The following is a 20,007-nucleotide window of genomic DNA, read 5'->3' on the forward strand; positions in this document are numbered from 1 at the left end:
AAAGAGCTGGTTTAATGACAAGTGTTTGATAAGGCAGCTCCAGATTTATTAAAAAAAAAAAACAGCAACAACGAAAAAAAACAGGGAAAAAACCCCACCAAACCACCACACCACCAACAAAACACCCCTGACCGTAGATCAATGTAGTGACAGCATCGTGTAAAAAACGTGTAGGTAGTGAAGAATAAACTGGACTGCGTTAGGCAGCACAACTTTGCATAGTTCATGGGCAATTTAATCTGATTTGGATAGAGTGGATGTGTGAAACCACAGTCCCCATTAGCTGTAGCAAATGTCACAGCTCCTGTCCCTCCTGAAGAAGTCCTCGGCCAGGGCCAGGGGTGGCAGGAATTCCGTGCAGTCCGTGCTGGGGCAGGGGAAGCACTGCGGGCCCCTGCTGTCCCTGGAGCCACAGGCTGTGCAGCAGCAGGCAGGGCTGGGCAAGGGGCAGGGGGGGTGGCAGGGCCACTCCTCCATGGGGCAGCTGTAGGGTGGGCTGGGGGTCAGAGGGGTGAGGGGAGAGAGCTGAGGGGGAGAGCAGCTGGAGTTCCACGGGCTGGGCAGGTCGGCTGAGCTGGGCGAGCTGGCAGCCTGCAGGTTGAGAGAGAGAAACAAAAAAAAAAAAAAAGGGAAAAAAAGGAGATTTCAGGGAAATGTGGCCAGCAGCCAGAATCCCTGTGCTGTTGCCTTTCTCATCTGGCTGCCCAGGGAGATCCTGGAGGTCTAAACCCAAAGGCAGCTTCTGTTTGTAGGGACAATCCCTGCCCAGGGAGATCCTGGAGGTCTAAACCCAAAGGCAGTTTCTGTTTGTAGGGACAATCCCTGCCCAGGGAGATCCTGGAGGTCTAAACCCAAAGGCAGTTTCTGTTTGTAGGGACAATCCCTGCCCAGGGAGATCCTGGAGGTCTAAACCCAAAGGCAGTTTCTGTTTGCAGGGACAACCCCTAGCAGGACCTGTGCTGCTATTTGCCCCAAATCTACAGAACCTCTAGAAGGGACATTCCCCACCCTGCAGACTCTCCCAGTTTATTTGGGGCTCCCCATGGGAAAGAATTCAGAGCCCATGAGCATCCCAGGCTCCTAAAATCAGCCAGATTCCCACGTTGCTGCTGTTCTGCCCCAGGAGGTGACTCCCTTTCCCCTTGGGGACAGCTGTGGCTGCTCCCCTGGCTCCCAAAGCTCACCAGGCCCTGGTTGAAGCAGAGCTGGACTGGCTGGAAGGTGTCTGGGGTGTAGTGTGAGGATGGCTGGAAGGCACTGAAGGCTGGCTCGGAGGGTGCATCCGACTGCAGGCAGGAATCTATCAGCTGCTCCAGGTATCCAGGGCTTTCCTCACAGGAGAGGCAGCTGGAAAACTGCCAGGACGGGCAGCAGCTGGGCACAGGAGGGATGGGTTCTGCTTCAAAAGGTTCTAGGAGAGAAAGGAAAGCAGACAGCAGCAAATTCATCAGTGTCTGTCTTCACAAAGGGCAGGTTTCAGTGCTCTCCTGTGCTCAGTAACCCTGTGGATTTAGACTTTAAAACTTTTCAAGGGCAAGGTGAATTTTGTAGGAAAGCAGAAACCACGAGGGAGATGCTCAAAAGCACATGAATAACTCAGGGAATGCAGCCCCCTCAGCTACAAAGCTCTTTAAGTGCTGGAAACTCTTGTGGCCTCAGGAATTTTGGACAGGGATCCAGCTGGAAACTCCCTCAGACCCCTGACCCTCTGGCCTCCCTTCTGTGCACTGTCTGCAGCCCCAGAAGGTGCCAGGCAGTGATTTGTGCTTCCCAGCCTGGCAGGTGTGCCTTTGCCTCATCTCCAGACCCGGGGCAGCTACACCTGCAGGAAAAAGGGGATAACAGGAGGATCATTTGCTTTTTTATCCTCCAAAGAGCCAGACAGGAGATGAACTTGTGAGCAGAACAAACGGAGCGAGGCAGGGCTGATGTGGCATTGTGACCACGTAGTGCTGCTGGCCAAAGGGTGAGTTCCTGGAAAGCTCACAGCAGATCTGGCTTTTCACAATTATTATCTTTGCACGCCGAGTTCAAACACGGTTTAAGCCCTGTCCACGTGAAGGGCACAGGTCTGAAATGCACATTGCAGGGTCAAAGGTGGCAGTGTTTAGCTGGCTGTGGGGAGTGAGAAACACCCAAAATACATAAACTGATGGAGACTTTCCAGCCTGAAAAGGCTTTGGCGTGTCAGCTTTGGCGTGTCTCACGTTTCTTTATTAACATAAGCAAATGGATTCCCAGCTATCGATGATTTAACAATTTCCTTGTCCATGCAATGTGTGCACTCACACCTGCCCAGCCTTTCCTCTGTGCTTTGGCTGGGGATAATTGAAGGATCTGCGAGCCCAAAGTGCCCCTCCCCTCACCCCTTCCCCCTTTTCCTTGGATATTCACAGGCAGGAGGAGGAAAACTCTTGGTGCTGTTGAAAATCTGGTATTTCTCTCGCTCCTGTGGATGCTGGCAGGAGAGGGAGAAGAAAACAGAGCCCAGCCAGGGGCTCCAGGGCACTCTGACCCTCAGTGGCCCCCACAGCCTGGGGAAGGCGACGCTGTTCCCTCGGGATGAGCATCCCTTCCCCAGGGGGAGGCAATTCCCTGCTGGGGGAAGGATAACCTCGGGAAGGAGAGCACCGAGCTCCTCATCTGCATCCCACGGGCTCCCCGCAGGTGCTGATTGGCCGCGGGTGCTGCCGGCCTCAGACAAGGGCTGGGAAGGCTCGGGGCTGTGGGAAAATTTGGGAATGGGGCGGGAAGGGCCGTGTGGATGGGCTTTGTACCAACCTGGGTGAGGCGGAGACACAGACTCTGCAAACTGGATGCTGCTGCTGCTGCTGCTGCTGCTGCTGCTGCTGCTGCTGTCCCAGGGAACCTGAGCAGGGAGAAGGGAAGGAGAGGAGCTGTGGCACGGAGCAAGGTGAGTCTGGATTTCAGAGAAAACTCTTTAAATAAACCTTATTTCCCTCCTTGCTGTGGCTGGGAAAACCTCCCCGGCATTGACAGAACATTAGATGGATGTGCATAACAGGATTTTTCCTAGGAGGATTTTTCCTGGCAGGGTTTTTCCTGGGAACCACAGCACCCACCCGGTGTGAAGCCCCTGGATCAGCTCCGTGCTGAGGGGCTCTTTTTGCTGCATTCCCGATTTTACAGAGCTGCCTCTGAAACTAATGTGTGTTCATTTCCAGGAGTGTGAACTCCACAGTGGAGGGAATCCCAAGGAATTCCTAGGGATGGATATTACTGGGAATGAGTAATTAACTAAAGACCACCGCAGGTATCCCATCAGACTGGATTGATGTCCTTTGAGAACCAGCTCTGGCAGTGCTCCTTGAAAAGGCACAGCTTCGTTTTTTAAGGAATGCTGAAGGAAGACAAATCAACCACTTCTAGGAACCCGACCTGCTGGAAGGAAGAAATCCACCCCAAAAGGAGTTTTGCTGCTTGGGGGCCAGGATTTTACTCTGCAAGTACAAATTCTGGTGGGGTTTTTAATTCATACAGCCCTCCACTTCATTTCCTTTATTCAAGATGCTCTCGAGTGAGCAGCTCATTTCCCTGGCAACAACTTCCCGGCACATCCCGTGCGTTTAATCCCTTCAAGAGCGTCTCTTCTGGGCTGAGGGTGCCTTTTGTCCCTGCTGCAGATGTGACAAGGCACAGATGGAGTGCCCAGGCTGAGCTTTTCTCAGCTCACATCCTGCCAGCACAAAAGCCTCGGGGGTTTTGGGGCGGGCCATACCTTGTGCAGGTCACCGAGGTGACTTCCCTCCCCACCACCTTTCACTTTTTCCTGTGTGGGCACCACAGGGGTTGTGTGAAGTGCTGGTGGGAAGTGAAAACCGGTTCCACGCAGCCCTGGGACACCTGGCTGTGATGAAGAGGCTGCTGCACTTGGGGTTGCAGAAGAGGAGTGACCCAGCGTCCCCAAAACCTGACAATTCTCTTCACCCAGACCTCTCTGCCCCTGGATCTCAGGCTGATTTTTGTGCAATCAGCTGCAACTAAGTGAAATAAATTTCAGAAGCTGAAATCTGAAAGGCTTCAAGAGCTGCAGTGTCATGAACCAGGAAGAAATAATGATTTGCCAAGCTCTTTATGCAAATCCCTGGAGTGGCTGGAGCTGGAGGAATCCTACAGAGGCTGGAAGAGGGAATGAGAGGGAATGTGCACCTGTGTGTGCACACAGAGCTCCAGCCCCTCCTCCAGCAGGGATGGGGCTGCCCAGGTGAGCCTTCCATCCCGGAGGGAGTGACTTTTCTGGAGCAGCAGCTCTGCTTTCTCCCTGTACTCCTCAGATTCTCACTCCTTGAGGACACTGCTGCAGCTACTCTGACTGAATGTTCCTTTCCCCCATCCTCACCAGCCTGTTACACTCAGATTTTGGACCAGAGATTACAGTCCTGGCAAAAAAAAAAAAACAAACAAACAAAAAAAACAAACAAACAAACAAAAAAAACCAAAACAAAAACAAAAAAAAAACATTAAAATAGAAGTGACAAAGCAAACACCACAATATTTTTACTCACTGCTGAACCAGTGGCTGCTTGTCGTGCTCTCCTCTGCTGCAGCAACTCCTTGACTGTGATCTTCACCCTCACACCTTGGTACACCTTGGGCTTTCCTGGAAGAATTTGTGGAAAAACACTTTGCAAGGAGGGAGAATCTCAGAGCAAACAGCAAATCCAGCAGGATTTCAGGCGTGCTCTATGTGGAGACAACAAATTGGTCTCTGTTTGCAGTCACACTCACAGCCCTCCTTAGCACCTGCTATCCCAGCTTGGGACAAGCAGACACTCATGAAAATTTTGCTGTTGATAATATTTAAAAACCACACGTTTATTCTTCTCTACCTCCTTCTTCCCTTGCCCCCCTTCCAGCTTTCCCAATACCAAGCTCCATCTGGTGCTGCTGCTGGATTCATTTAAATTCCTGACATATTTGCCTCTCTCGGGACCTGAAAATAAATGTGGGGAGCGTTTCATCTGGCAGATGAAGCCCAGGAATAAAACAATGGAAATATGTGGGTGGTTATTCAGAGAGCTCAACAAAACACCAACAAAATGACTGCTTTCTTGCAAAGCCTAGATTATCTCTTTATTCTGCTCATGTACAGCCCCTATTTATTTCAAAGAAGAATTTAGGGTGTGTTTGATCCAGCCAAAACCAGCCAGCAATCACCAGTCACTACCTAATGAGGGATTTTTAGGACAGGAAGTGATAAAGAATTTACTTCTTCTGACAAACCACTCTCACTTGTTGTACTCATGGTAAAACACTCAGATCCTCTGGCAGCTGTTCCCGTCCTAACTTTCTGCTGGTGTTTTAATCCAAATCACACAATAAAAGGAAACACACCCAGACTGGTCTCTGCACTCAAAAAATGCCAGCTCGGGGAGCAGACAGCCCTGAAGGAGGCACCAAAAATAAACTCCCAGCAGGAGAGCAGCAGTGCCAGGGCTAAACCCGGCCTTCCAGTGCCACCTCTGGGCACGGAGCACCTTCTCCAAGGCAGCCGCGGAGCGCCGGGAGATCCTGGCACGGAAACAACGCTGGCTTTGCAGGTTCTGCCCACGCAGCCAGGGAATCCTGCACTGCAGGCACTGTCCTCTTGTGCTGTCACTCTGCCAGCCCTCCCAGTGCCCCCGGGGTGCTCTGGGGGAGGACAAGCTGGGACAGGCACCCGGGGCCCTCCAGAGAGGTGACAGGGCTGCCTTCAGGGCGGTTTGCTGAGCTGGGCTCAGCTGGGGATTATTCATCTCGTGTTTTGGTGTTTTGTTTCTGTTCAACAAACCAGAGCTGGGGAAAATGAGGGGAGGGAAGGGTGGGATCTGAGGAGAACACCCAGTTATCAGAGCTCCCTGCAGCCGGGGAGGGCTCTGAGGTAGCAGGGCCAAGGGCAGGGTGGCGAGGGTGGGCACAGGGTGGGCACAGGGTGGGCACAGGGTGGGCACAGGGTGGGCAGGGCAGGTGGGGAATCAGGAGCAGGGTGACAGGGACAGGCTGGGGTGGGCTGGGGGTCAAGGGCAGGGTGGTGGATTTGGGAGTCAGGGGGCAAGGTGATGGGCTGGGGGTCAGGGAGGAGGGTGGCCAGGGTGGGCTGGGGGTCAGGGAGCAGAGTGACAAACGTGGGCTGGGGGTCAGGGAGCAGAGTGATGATTCTGGGGGTCAGAGAGCAGGGCTGGGGGTCCAGGGGCACAGTGATGGTGCTGGGTATCGAGGGGAAGGCTGCTGAGGGTGGGCTGGGAGCAGGGTGACAAGGACAGGGGGTGGATTCAGGGTCGGGGAGCGGGATTGGGATTCAGGGGCAGCGTGGCCGGGTCGGAGTGTGTGGGGAGGGCACAGAGGTGCAGGGAGGGCACAGATGCAAAGGAGGCACACAGAGGTGCAGGGAGGGCACACAGAGACACAGGGAGGGCACAGAGCTGCAGAGAGGGCACAGATGCAGAGAAAGTACCCAGAAGTACGGGGGAGGGCACAGAGGTGCAGGGAGGGCACAGATGCAGAGGAGGCACACAGAGGTGCAGGGAGGGCACACAGAGGTGCAGGGAGGGCACACAGAGGTGCGGGGTGGGCACACAGAGATGCAGGGAGGGCACACAGAGATGCAGGGAGGGCACAGAGGTGCAGGGAGGGCACAGATGCAGAGGAGGCACCCAGAGGTGCGGGGTGGGCACACAGAGATGCAGGGAGGGCACAGATGCAGAGGAGGCACCCAGAGGTGCGGGGTGGGCACACAGACGTGCGCGGCCCCCCGTGGCCCCCCCAGCCGGCCCGGCAGAAGCCCCGCTCGGTGCCCGGCGGTGCCCGCGGAGCCCCGTCCCGAGCCGGCCGCGCTGGCAGCCGGCGGGCAGCAGCCGATCCTCCCGTGCCTCCTCCCTCCCTCCTCCCCGCCCTCCCCGCTCCCTCCTGCCTTGGCAGGCGGCATCGCCTCGCTGGCGGAGTGACCCCGGCGAACCCCGAAACGGCCCCAGAGCGGGCTGCGGGGGCCGGGGGAGGGGGGGGACAGAGCGGGGCTTACCGGACATCCCGAGCCGGAGCGGGCAGCACCTCGCCAGGTGCCCGGTGCAGCAGCAGAGGTGGCCCCGGCCCCGGCCCCACAAAGCTGGCCAAGGGGGCAAGAGGAGTCAGGCTTGAAATGTGGGGGTGAAGGGACCTGACTGCCTGGTGGCAATGGCAGGTGGATCCCCACAATATTATTGTTTTATCCCTACGGGTATAAGTTTGAGTTTTTCTCTCCTAATGCCAAGTATTTAAAACCTCTAGAAACCAATGATTTGACAATCAATGATTGCGCGATACTTTCAATTTGAATATTCAAAGGCTCCACAAAATGGGCTATCTTTTTGTGGAACCGAGCACATCCCCATCTAGCAGAGGGTCTGGGGGAATAGGATTTGCTGGGGTCACCCTCCCCAGCCTTTGCTTTTGGGACATTTGCAGGGTTTTAGCCATCTTTCCCTGAATGAAGCAGATGCCTCCAAAGCAGCTCAGTGTTTTCTCCTCAGGTGCACAGGCTGGGCTCCAGCCCTCTCATATTTCATTTGCTACCTGCAGTGAGCACTCTGCAAGGGGCCGACTTGCTTTTTGCTCTTTTTTTTCACGTTTTAAGGCTAAATTCTGAGGGTTTGGGGCCAAAATGGCAGCGGGCAGGCGTGGCCTAACAAAGAGGCTGCCCCGGGCACCCAGGTGGCTGAAGTTAGCTGAACCCCACTTCTCCCCACAGCATTCCCTCCCTCTGCCTGGATGCTGGGCTCACACTGGAGTTTATTTGTGCTTTCCCCCCAGTTCAGGCTGTTTGCCTGTGCTGCACAAATCGGCCTTTTCCTCACGAGCCTCGGTGCTGGCCTGCCCTGGGAGCTGCAGCTGTGGGGCTCAGCGTGTGCCTCAGGCTTTTGGGATGACCGGCAGTGCTGGAACTGGGTTTTTAGGCTGCCTTTAAGCTTTTCCCTGGGGACCACAGCCTCTGCCACGGGCAGGGAGTGAGGCAGAGAGCAGGCCAGGCTGTTAATCATCTACCAGCAGCTCGGGCCGGCTGTCGTCACGGCCGAATCTTTTCTTTTCCTTTAAGTTGAACAAATAACACTTGATTTCTGCGGGGAGCGAGGCCATTCCTGGCTCTGAAATGTGCCCCTGCAGCTCCTGGTAGGCCAAGCCTTGCCTGGGACAGCTTTATAGGGACACATCCCACTGGGAGAGGAGCCCGCCTGGCCTGAGCACAAAGGAGCGTGCTGTGCAGGCAGGGGAGGGGGTCTCACTGAGGAATTTGGGATGTGAAACCCTTCCCTTCGTGGGGCTGCTCCCTCCCGGAGCTGCTGTGGGTGGGTGCAGGCTGCAGGGAGCTGGGATGATGATTGTTTAGCCCTGTAAGCAGGGAGCAAGAGCCTGCAGGCTGCCCAGCTCCAGCTCTGGATGCTCTCAGGAACCGCGAGGCAGCAGAGTTGTGGCTGCTCCTGCAGGGCTGCAGAGCCTTCCCAGGCTGCTGAAAACCCTGCCTGGCTTAGGAGCTGAATGCCTGAGCGGGTCAAACACCTTAAAGACAGCTCAAACCCCTGTCCCTGCTTGTCCCCCAGAGCCTGGGGGCAGCACAGCCACGCTGGAGCAGCCCGGATGGTCACTGGGGCTCAGCCCAGCAGTGGTGTCAGCTGTGGAGTGGAAAAGGCTCGAGCTGGGCTCAGGTTTGGGGGCAGGAGAGCTGCACACACCCTGAGCTGATGGGGGAACAGCTGTGCCTGGGCAGGGGCCACCCCTGGAGGCTCCACAGCTGCCACTCGTGGGAGAGGAAGGCGCTGGGAAGGCTTCAAATGCCCCAGGATTTGAGGAGAAAAGGCAAGGAGGGATTGAAAGCGCCTCATGCCCGCGCATTCCCTGGGGCTGGAATGCTCCAGAGCCTCCTGCCGCTGCTGCTGGGGGTGCCAGGCTTGGGGGCGAGCTGGGGCAAAGGGGGCGACCTCCTCCGCGGGGCAGAGCAGCCGCGATGTGCTGCTCCGGGAGGGCTCCACGCGGTGTTCGTGTGAGCAGAGCTACCTCTAGTGGCCACGGGCCCCGCAGGGTCCCCGGGCTGGCTACCGCTCCCGCTGGCACTGCCAGCCCACCTGGATGTCACCAGGGCTGGCTACCGCTCCCGCTGGCACTGCCAGCCCACCTGGATGTCACCGGGGCTGGCTACCGCTCCCGCTGGCACTGCCAGCCCACCTGGATGTCACCGGGGCTGGCTACCGGTCCTGTTGGCACTGCCAGCCCACCTGGATGTCACCAGGGCTGGCTACCGGTCCCGCTGGCACTGCCAGCCCACCTGGATGCCCCCGGAGCAGCCCACCAGGTGGGTGTGGATCTGGTGTGGGCTCATTCAGGGTAAAAGGGGTGTGGGGGCTCTGCAGGTGGCAGGGGTCGGCGGGCAGGGCAGTGCCCACACCCTCCAGAGCCTCCAAAGCACTAAGGCTGGAAAAGCCCTCTGAGGAGGGATCCTTGTTGGCAGGAAAAGCAGAGGTTTTTCAGGCTGAGTGTTTTACTTGTGGGGCTGGGAGAAATTCCTTTCTCGAGGCACTGGAAGGCACCACCCCGAGCTGCACGTGGGGTGCCCAATAATTGTATTTCTACCCCGAGCACAAAGCATCGCCTTTGAAGGAGCAGATTTAGGAAGGAGCGTAAAATTTGCTTTATAATGCTCTGGTTTTCTTTCCTCCAGCTCTTCTCTCTCCTCAGTAAGTTCTCCTGCCTTCGTAAGTCCCCCAGAGGGCACTTCCATCCTCTTTAGCCCAGGCAGAGTGCTCGGCGAGGTGTGGAGGCTCCGAGGGCTGCTCGGGGCACGGGTGGCTCATCCTGGAGGGCTCGTTGGCCACGGCCACGAACGGGGACAAGCTGTAGGGCGAGGCGGCAGCGTAGCTGGGGGAGTAGTGGGCATCTTCCAGGGGGTGCAGAGGGTAGGGCTGGGCTCCAGGGAGGGCTGGGCTCCAACCTGAGCCTCGGAACGGGGAAGCAGCTCCGGGGTCAGGCAGGGAGAGGCAGCTGGAGCTGGCAGGGAGCTCTGGGCATGCACTGTCCGGCTGGCTGAGGCTCTCGGGTGAGCTCTGCTCCCAGGGCTCTCTCTGCAGGGAGAGAAGGCAAGGAAAACGCTTAGGAACAAAAGGCTGTCCTGGAGGTAATGGGATTTCTATCCCTGGGAAATGCCCAAAGGGGTTTCTGTGGCTCTGGGGCAGTGTTTGGTGGTTTAGCTGTGGAAGGAAACGTCGGTGCTGTCAGCAGGGTCCCAGCAGGGCTGAGCAGCTCTGATCCTGCAGTGTCAGAGCCCAGGACACCCCTCTGGCTGCCCTGGCTGGCTCCAGACCCTGGAGGGGGCTCGGGGACCTTGGCACCAAGTCAAAACCACCTGTGGCTTCCATTTTAGCCCGTGGGAAAAGCTGCCAACTCTGTGTGAGGAATTACAAACCACAAGGGTTTGAGTGGTGTGGTGGTTGAATTAACACAGGGTGGAAAAGTAGAATTTTGGGATTTTTAGAATGTGGTTCAGGGGGTCAAGATGGAGGAATTTGGGCGTGTCCTGACCTCCTTCTTCTCACCCTCCATGTCTTGCTGTGCTGGTGACACTTTTCTGATGGTTTAAGGTAAAACACTCACTGTCCAACATGGGTGATAGTTATTGGCACATTATTGTAAATATAATACACGTAATTTCTGATGTAAAATGTAGACGCTGCCCAAGAGGGCAGGCAGACTGCTGTGGCACCCTTGCTAGACGGAGCTCGGCAGGTCAGAGAAAGAATGTTCTAGATAAGGGAAAATAAACAACCGTGAGAAGCCGACCCTGTGCATTTCAGACTCCTTTGGCTGCACAGGCTGGGGGAACGAGGACTTTTACACTCTTGGGGTCAGCCCAGCATCGAGACCCCGAGACTGCAGGATCCAGGAGCTCTGTGTGGGGCTGGCTCCTGGGAAGTGGCAGGGGTAGGGAGCCTGGAGTCACCAAGGGCTGCTTCCAGAAACTCGGGGAGGGAGGGTTTTATAAAATCGTAGAATCACGGAGTTATCCTGAGCTGGAAGGGACCCACCAGGATCAAATCCGGCTCCTGGCCCTGCACAGGACACCCCAGCAGTCCCACCCTGTGCCTGGGAGCAGTGTCCAGCCCGGAGCAGAACGGGATGTCTCCGACAGGAACAGGGGACAATTAGATGGAACCAAAGAGAAAAAAAACCTTCCCCGCAGAGCCCTGCCCCACCCGCCACGGCCGCTCCTGTAACAGCCTCGTCCTTCCCCCACGAGTCCCTCTGACCCAACCCCGCATTTAAAGGGGGACAGAACCATCGAGGCACTCACGAGCAGGAAGTGCCCCGTGTCGCTGGGGAAGGATGGCAGGAGAGGGGGCACGGCCGGAGCGCTGAAGAAGGAGCTGGTGGCAGCTGGGAGAGGAGGAGCACGGTGATCCCCGAACTGCTCGCTGAGATAGGGCTCCAGGAGGGCTGGGTAGCCCTGGGGGGCAGAGGAGTCGCAGGAGAAGGGCTTGGAGCCCAGAGGGGAGGGGTAGACATCGCTGACAAACTGCTTGGTGCTGTGGAAGTCCAGCTCGGCCGGGAAGGATCTGTGGCCGCCGCAGTAACCAGCCGTGGTGGGCGAGCCTGGGGGGCAGAAAGAAGGGTGGGAAAGTGTAAAGAAAATTCTAACAGCTGCCACAGAACGATGGAGACCTCTGTGGGCGCCAAGCAGAGCTCTTTTCCCTCCAGCATCACCCAGGAACCCACCCTGCCTCCACACAGGTGTTCCTTGCTCCACCTTTTGGTTCCGTCTGGTGACCTCCATCTGCAGCAAAGCAAAAGCGCTGGGGAAGCTTTAGGTAGGAGGGCAGGGAGAGGGAGGTCAGCTCAGCCAGGCTGTGCTTCTTCCTTGCTCTGCTACAGCCCCTGGGGAGGAGGTTCCAGCCTCACCCCGCTTTCCCTGCCCGAGAGCTCAAGGGATAAAACAGGTCAGCTCCTGATTTTGTGCTTTGTCTCCCCAGCTCCAGGGAAAATGGGAAAACACAGGAGGAAAAGGATGGGTTCTGTGTGGCTCCTCTGCTAAAGGAGATGGGAACTGCTTTAATTACTCGGTTTGAGGGTTTTATACAAGATTATTGCTGCTCTTTTTTTGATTCTTTTAATTGCTTTCCTCCCGGGCTCGCTCTGAGGGGTGGCCCCGCTCCGGGGCTTGTTTCACATCCTCTGCAGGAGAACAGAAGGGCTCTGCCCACCCTCCCACCTGCATGGAAGGTGTTTAGCAGTGGAGGGAAAACCTCACCTGGCACTTGGCCAAAGGGTGACTGTGCTGTGCTGGTGCTGCCCTGCAAAAGATAAAGAGATGTTTGAGAACATGACTTTTCAAAGCAAGGCAGCTCTCTGAGTGGATTCACACGCATTATTTGAGCCCGGGGGCTGTGAAGGGTTTAATTCCATTATTTCCTCTCAGGGATAGGCTAAGCAGAGATTGTGAAGCTCTTGTGCAGAGCTGCTAAGAGGAGGAGTATCAAGATAACTGGCTTCTTCCTCCTGTCCCACAGGCTCTCTCAAAGCAGGCAGAATGCTGAGGAGTCGTTTGGGTGTTGGCACAAACCAGGCAAGGTGAGATCTGATCCCCTGAGTGGCCAAAATGGGCAGATTCCAGCCCATGTTCCAGCTCAGCTGTGCTGGCCCTGCTGCCCCAGGGCTGCTTTACCTGGCCCTTCCTGGCAGCACAAGCAGGCTGGGTGGAAAAGAGAGTTCCTAGATCCTATTTTGGGTCCTACAGCAACGGTTGTGATGATGATAATAATGATATTATTAATCATCATCCTCTCCTCTTGGCCCCCAGGTAAAGGAGAATTACCCCTGGAGTGACCCTCGTGCTCCCAGTGCCCAACTCCTTCCAAAGCACTTTGGCAAAGGCATCTGCTCCTCTGGAATCGTGCTGAGCTCTGGTTTTGGGAGCTCCAAGCCCCCAGAGCAGGAGTAGAGAGCCCCCAGCAGCACTGCTGTCACTCTGCAGTCCCCTGGCCAGTGCTGGTGGCACGCTCGGTCCAGTTTGCATAGTGCAAACAGGAGGTTCCTGCCATAGCAGGCAACCAAATTTAGAGGTTTAGATTTGAATTAAATTTGCCAGCCCTGAGGACTTCCTTCTGCTGCCCAGGGAAGGTTTGCAGCTGCTCCCTGCTCCTCCATGGAAATGAGCTCCGAGCCTGCACAGGCTGCAGAGGTGGCAGGAGGTGACAGGAGGTGTCAGGAAGGAGCCCCTGGGCTTGGGGACAGAGGAGTGTTCTTGTCACACGGGCAGGGCTTGCACCTGTCCCCAGCTGAAGCCATCACATGCAAATCCAGGTCCTCTCCCAGCATCCAGGACACTTCTAGAGGAAAAAGCCAAGCTGGCAGGTTCAGGCAGCACAGATGCTGCCCAGAGGACAAGGGGCTGGGATGCTCTGCCCAGGTCCCTGGGCACGCCTGGCAGCCTCCAGCAGGGATCATTTCCAATTTCCAGAGCATTTAATCTTTGATGCTGCCTGTTCAACAGCCACTGGAACTGCCTGGCTGTGTGTACACACCTGTGGTGGAGAGTCCCAGAGGTGCCAGGAGCTACCAGGAGCTACCAGGGCTTTACCTGCCTGAATTCAAAGCAGGAGCCTCTGCTGCAGCCCATCCTTGGCCTCACCAGAGCAGAGCCCTGCATTTCATTCCCCTCCTTGCTCCTTATTGGCCTTAATTGAGACCCATTAGTTCATTTCCTCCCGGCACTGCTTCCTTTCCCTGCCATGGATCTCCTGCAGGTCTGCTCAGCCTCCCTGGGGCCCAGAGCGTGTCCAGCTGTTGATAAGCTGGGCTCAGCCTGCCCTGCCCATGGCCAGGCTCAGATCCTGCCTGGGGCTTCTCCAGAGAGCTCTGCTCTGCTGCTTCACTGCCTCCTAACTCGCCTACAAATCTGCCTAAATTTAAGGACCCAGCTCCAAATAATGACCTGGCCCTGTTGGTTTCAGGGCATCACCTCTCTGGGCCCAATCTGTAGTGGAGCAGCTGAAGGAATAAAAATTGTCCAAAAAGCAAAGCTGAGCCTGGGCAGGGCGGTGCTGACTGTGTGTCCCTGCTCTGGGAGTGCTGCTGGGCACTCAGCAATGAATCCTCTGTAAACCACAGCACTGCGCTGCTTCGCCTGTGCAGGTACCCACTTCCACACCTCAGGGAGGACAGGAATCCTTTCACCCTGAGGAGGACAACTGCAGGTTCACAGCTATGCAAAGGAAAAGCCAGAGCCTCCCTGGAGCCCTGGTTTTGTGTGGGTTTCCTCGCAGCACACCCTGATTTCCATCACTCGATGTGTGCAGGGCCTGGCTGCCAGGGAATTGTCGAAACCATCATCCCAAAAGCTCTGCTCTGCCGAGCCCTGACCTTCCCAGCTCAGCACAGCCTCCTGCCGAGGCCTCTCACCAACAACGGCCGAGGGATGGTTTATTTCTGGAGCAAAGATCACCCTCCAACAGGAGATGCAGCTGGGTTACCCTGCATCACCAACAGCTCAGTTATCTGCCCCTGGCTTTGATTCTGGGCAGTGTTCTGCCACACAAACAGAGCTGCACTTCCAGCTGCTCTTTTCATGATCCCTCCGAGCCAATACGGATGTTTGCCCTGCACGATAATTTTTTGTCTCTCGCAGGGAACGAGCAGCAGGGCTGGTTTTGTGTCAGACAGACACACACACAGCCGCTGGGCTCTGCAGCACAAAGCCAAGGGCAATAAAGCAAGGAGGATTTTACAGTTCCAGGCCGTTTCCATTGTGGCTGTTGAAGCTGCTGCCTCCAGAGAGGGAGCAGGTCCATGGTGATATCACCAACAGGAGCTGTTTTCTCAGCTGCTCCCCAGGAACTCCCCCCAAATATCTGCCTGCTGGGAGTGTGTCCTCCCCAGTGACTCTCCATGGCTCAGGGGACTGAAGCCTGTGGGGATGGATCCGTGGCTGGATTTTGCTGTGTTTGGTGATGCCCAATCCTGGGTTTTTTTTTTTTTTTCCTTCCTCTTTTGTTGCACGGAGTTAATGGAGCTGAAAGTCACAGCAAGTAAGTCCCTGTGAGGCCTCTTCAGCATAAAATAAAAAAGGCCAGAGGTGAATGGCTTTTGGGGAAAAAAAGCATCAGAACTCCCAATCTGTGTGTTCTGCTGCCAGGGAGGGGCTCTGCTCCCTCTCTCTCCTGCTCCCCCTCCTCTGCCCGAGCCCCGGGGCTCCCGGCCAGCTGCAGGTGAGGAGCTGCTGCCCAGCACAGGTGAGTCCCAGGAGCGCCCAGGGAAGGGCTCCTCGTGCCACTGGGTGCCACCCCGTCCTGGCATCACGATGTTGTGTCCCCTTCTGGGGCCAGCCTCGCTTTCTCAGTGCCAGCTGAGAATAAAGAAATGTAGCGCGGTAGGGTTTGGGTTTTCCTGTTGCCATAGAAGCACTTTAAGAGGAAATCATCTCCTCCAGGCTGATGCTTGGCCTCTTTCCAGCCCAGCACATCCCTGCAGTGCCCCTGGCACTCCGAGAGGAGCTGGCAGGAGCTCAGCACTCGGGGAGGAGCGGCTATTTTCGGGGCACTGACTTGTCCAGGTGTAGCTGGTGGAAAAGGAAGTTGACTCGGGAAGGTGTCACACGTAGGATGTGAGAGGAAAGAGGAATTTAACATCACTGCCACGCTTGGAAAAGGGGTGAAAAAAAAAGGGCATTTAAGGTTGACAGATACGAAAATGGAGGAGCCATCAGTGATGCTTTGGGGCACGGAATATTAATTCTATTAACATTGGCAGTGCCCCAAACTCTCTGTGAAGCAGAGGGTGGGATTTTATGGGGTTAAAAAAGGGGGTGGGGGACGGGATAGGACGGGACGGGACAGGACGGGACAGGACAGGACAGGACAGGACGGGACGGGACAGGACAGGACAGGACAGGACGGGACGGGACGGGACAGGACGGGACAGGACAGGACAGGACAGGACGGGACGGGACAGGACAGGACAGGACAGGACAGGACAGGACGGGACAGGACGGGACAGGATGGGACGGGACAGGACAGGACGGGACGGGACGGGACAGGACAGGACAGGACGGGACGGGACAGGACGGGACAGGACGGGACAGGACGGGACGGGACAGGACGGGACAGGACGGGACGGGACAGGACGGGACGGGACAGGACGGGACGGGACGGGACAGGACGGGATGGGACGGGACGGGACGGGACAGGACGGGACAGGACGGGACGGGACGGGACAGGACGGGACAGGACGGGACGGGACGGGACAGGACGGGACAGGACAGGATGGGACAGGACGGGACAGGACAGGACGGGACGGGACAGGACGGGACAGGACGGGACGGGACAGGACGGGACAGGACAGGACGGGACGGGACAGGACGGGACAGGACGGGAGAGGACGGGACAGGACAGGACGGGACGGGACAGGACGGGACAGGACAGGACGGGACGGGACGGGACAGGACAGGACGGGATGGGACAGGACAGGACAGGACAGGATGGGACAGGACGGGACAGGACAGGACAGGACGGGACAGGACGGGACGGGACAGGACGGGACAGGACAGGACGGGACGGGACGGGACAGGACAGGACGGGATGGGACAGGACAGGACAGGACAGGACGGGACAGGACAGGACGGGACAGGACGGGACGGGACGGGACAGGACGGGACGGGACAGGACAGGACGGGACAGGACAGGACGGGACAGGACGGGATGGGACAGGACAGGACGGGACGGGACAGGACCGGACTCACGCTGAAGAGGGAGCCGCTGCTCTGCCGGGATCGCTTTTCAGCCAGCAGATCCTTGACCGTGTGCTTCACTCGCACTCCCTGGTACACCCGTTTGCCAAAATCTGCGGGGACTGAGGGAAGACAGAGCGGCTGGGAGAAGCAATCCGTGCGCGGGGTGGGGAGGGGAAAACATAAATCTGCAATTGTTCGGGCTAGAAATAGGGAAATATTTCTAATCTAGAAAGAAATCTATTTCTAGATAGAGAAATTGTTCCATATCTGTATAATACATTCCCATAGAGAGAGAGAAAATATGGAAAATTGATTTAAAATATAAATCTATATTATTAATAAATATTAGGTGTTACTGTTAATAGACTATTAGGTGAAATATATTAAATATGTTAATGTTAAATATATTAACTATACTAAAAGATATTAAATATATACTAATATCTACGAATATACTAATAATATAATATTAATACTATATTAATATAGTATAATACAGTTTAATATAGTAATTAATTAACCTTCTGAAAATTATTTCAGAAGGCTAATTAATTACTTTATTAAACTGTAAAATTATTCAAAAATTACTTTATTAAAATTACTTCATTAATAAAAATTTACTTTTATAAAAATTACTTTATTAAAAATTGATTTATTAATTAAAATTACTTTAATAAAATTTACTTTAATAAAAACTTACTTTATTAAAAATTAGTTTCTTAATTAAAAATCACTTTAATAAAAATTGACTAATAAAAATTTACTTTAATAAAAATTTACTTTAACAAAAATTACTCTATTAAAACTTAGTTTATTAATAAAAATTTGACTTTAATAAAAATTGACTTTAATAAAAATTGACTAATAAAAATTTAGTTTAATAAAAATTTACTTTAACAAAAATTACTCTATTAAAACTTAGTTTATTAATAAAAATTTGACTTTAATAAAAATTGACTTTAATAAAAATTACTTTATTAATAAAAATTTACTTTAATAAAAATTTACGAAAATTTTACTTTACTAAAAAATGACTTTATTCATTAAAATTTCCTTTATTAACCCGGGCTCAGAGCACAGCATCATTCCCGTGTCAGGGATCACGGGGATCACCTGGCGGTGAGAGCTGAGGGACAATGCAGGGACAGCTCTTTTCTCCTGGCCTGAACACACCTGGCACCTGTGGAGCACCTGTGGAGCCAGGGAAGAATTTCCATGCGGGCTTCTCTTGAATAATCCCGGGAAAATCCTGCCCGGCTTTGGAGGCAATCCCTTGGCAAAGTCCCGGCCAGCTGCTGGCTTTGATCTCCAGCATTTCTTTTGGCTCCTCTGCCCCTCGGGCTGTGTCCCTTGGCTCCGTTTCTGGTGGCGTTGTGCCCTCCCCAGGTGCACACGCACCTGAGAGGGTTCAAACAGCACGCTGCTGGCTTGGCCTTGCCCCAAATGGTTTTTTTTTTTAATTTATTTTTGGGGTTATAGCAGCTGCAAATGGAATTTTATTTTGGTGTTCGAGTGCTGACCAGAGAGGTTCAGCCAAGGCCAAGCACAAAGCAAACACAAAGCAAGGGACAGGTTCCCAAAAATGAGGTGAAGATGAGAGTATCAAAAAAAAAAAAAAAAAAAATTTGCAACAAAAAGTGGTCAGAAATGGACATCAGCTCTCTCAGGGAGAGGAATTCCAGCAGGTCTGGTGCTCTGCAGGCTTTCCTGACACCTTTGCTGTGCTCTGAAGGCATTGGAAAATCACTTGCACGCCCCTCTGCTGCTCTGGGCTGTCACTCACATCCTCACTTATTCCTCTGCCCAAATTGTTTTCGTTCAGCACCACTCAGCCCTCTAAGCCTGGTCTGAAGTTATCACACAGCTGAACCTGTTGTTTCCAGTGGATTATCCAGATGCTGAGCTGGCAGAACTTCAGATAACTCTGCCACTGGCAGCACTGGGGAAGGAAATGCTCATTCGGGCCTCAGTTGATATCATTTCCAAGCAAACTGAATCCAGTTTCACATCACTTTGATCTAACTGCCTTTTGAAAAAAAAAAAAATAATAATAGAGCATTGCACTGTGAAGGAATATAAATTCAGTCCGGAGAAGGCAGAGTATGTTAATTGATACTATTAAATTTTGGGGACATTTAAGATGTCACATGTCTATTCTAGACAATTTTTTTGGTTTTTTTTTTTTTTTTTTCAGTAGGAGCCCAAGCACAGCACAGTTTGTTCCTTCCCTGATATTGCCATGAAGATGCCTCAGCTTGTGAAGATCTGAGCTGCTGGAACTCACCTGTTTCCATTGTTGGTGCTGCTGACGAGTCCCAGCTCCCGGATCCTGCAGGAATTTGGGGAAGATCTGTCCCTCATGAGCTGCCCAGAGCAGAGTGAAGCCTGTGCTCATAATTCCCTGGGGAAGTTCCAGCTGAGCCTGGCGGAAATGGGTTTTCTAGAATTTAGGGATGTCTCCAGCACCATACCTCGTTTGGGATTTGCTTAAATGCAAATCCCTGGATCTGCGTTTCGCTCCACTTTGCATGGTCAGCGCGGGTCCTTCCCCAGGAGCCTCCTTCCTGTCTGAGCTGGCATTTCATGGGGGAAAACCAGAAATTATGGACAGAAAAACCCCGGGGTGAAGTGAAAGGCTGGCAAGCCCTGCAGGGAGGAGCCGTTCCCTTCCAGCTGAGGAATCTGGCAGGGAAAACAAGCCTTGGGATGAGCATTTTGTCCCGTGTGGGTGTGAGATCCCCACGAGGTGTTGGAGGCCTCCCTTGGGCAGGAATTCTGCCTTCCTGGGACCCCCAGGCTGCTCTGGGCTCTCCACACCTCCAGCTGTGCCTGGAGCCCGCAGGGAGGGACGAGATCCATGGAGGGACGGGCAGGAGCATCCCTGGCTTTGGAGGGAAGGGAAGGGAAGGGAAGGGAAGGGAAGGGAAGGGAAGGGAAGGGAAGGGAAGGGAAGGGAAGGGAAGGGAGGGAAGGGAAGGGAAGGGAAGGAAGGGAAGGGAAGGGAAGGGAAGGGAAGGAAGGGAAGGGAAGGGAAGGGAAGGGAAGGGAAGGGAAGGGAAGGGAAGGGAAGGGAAGGGAAGGAAGGGAAGGGAAGGGAAGGAAGGGAAGGGAAGGGAAGGGAAGGGAAGGGAAGGGAAGGGAAGGGAAGGGAAGGGAAGGGAAGGGAGGGAAGGGAAGGGAAGGGAAGGGAAGGGAAGGGAAGGGAAGGGAAGGGAAGGGAAGGGAAGGAAGGGAAGGGAAGGGAAGGGAAGGGAAGGGAAGGAAGG

General features: G+C 54.5%; 2 protein-coding genes across 2 annotated transcripts; both read right to left on the reverse strand.

The window, feature by feature from the left end:
* Positions 1–279: 279 nt before the first annotated feature.
* On the reverse strand, positions 280–9,346 carry POU2AF3 (POU class 2 homeobox associating factor 3). The gene is made up of 8 exons (XM_053963234.1): positions 9,267–9,346; positions 7,019–7,102; positions 6,696–6,977; positions 4,527–4,644; positions 3,740–3,790; positions 2,782–2,860; positions 1,185–1,411; positions 280–591 (listed from the first exon to the last, which is right to left on the reverse strand). Exons 1-8 carry the CDS (start codon positions 9,344–9,346, stop codon positions 280–282), a joined length of 1,233 nt encoding a protein of 410 aa, XP_053819209.1.
* Positions 9,347–9,698: 352 nt separating this feature from the next.
* On the reverse strand, positions 9,699–19,035 carry POU2AF2 (POU class 2 homeobox associating factor 2). Its single transcript, XM_053963235.1, has 5 exons — positions 19,026–19,035; positions 16,751–16,926; positions 12,266–12,308; positions 11,312–11,610; positions 9,699–10,085 (listed from the first exon to the last, which is right to left on the reverse strand). Exons 1-5 carry the CDS (start codon positions 19,033–19,035, stop codon positions 9,699–9,701), a joined length of 915 nt encoding a protein of 304 aa, XP_053819210.1.
* Positions 19,036–20,007: the final 972 nt, after the last annotated feature.

The sequence above is a fragment of the Vidua chalybeata genome, chromosome 23, assembly GCF_026979565.1.
Source record: "Vidua chalybeata isolate OUT-0048 chromosome 23, bVidCha1 merged haplotype, whole genome shotgun sequence".
Classification (NCBI taxonomy): domain Eukaryota; kingdom Metazoa; phylum Chordata; class Aves; order Passeriformes; family Viduidae; genus Vidua; species Vidua chalybeata.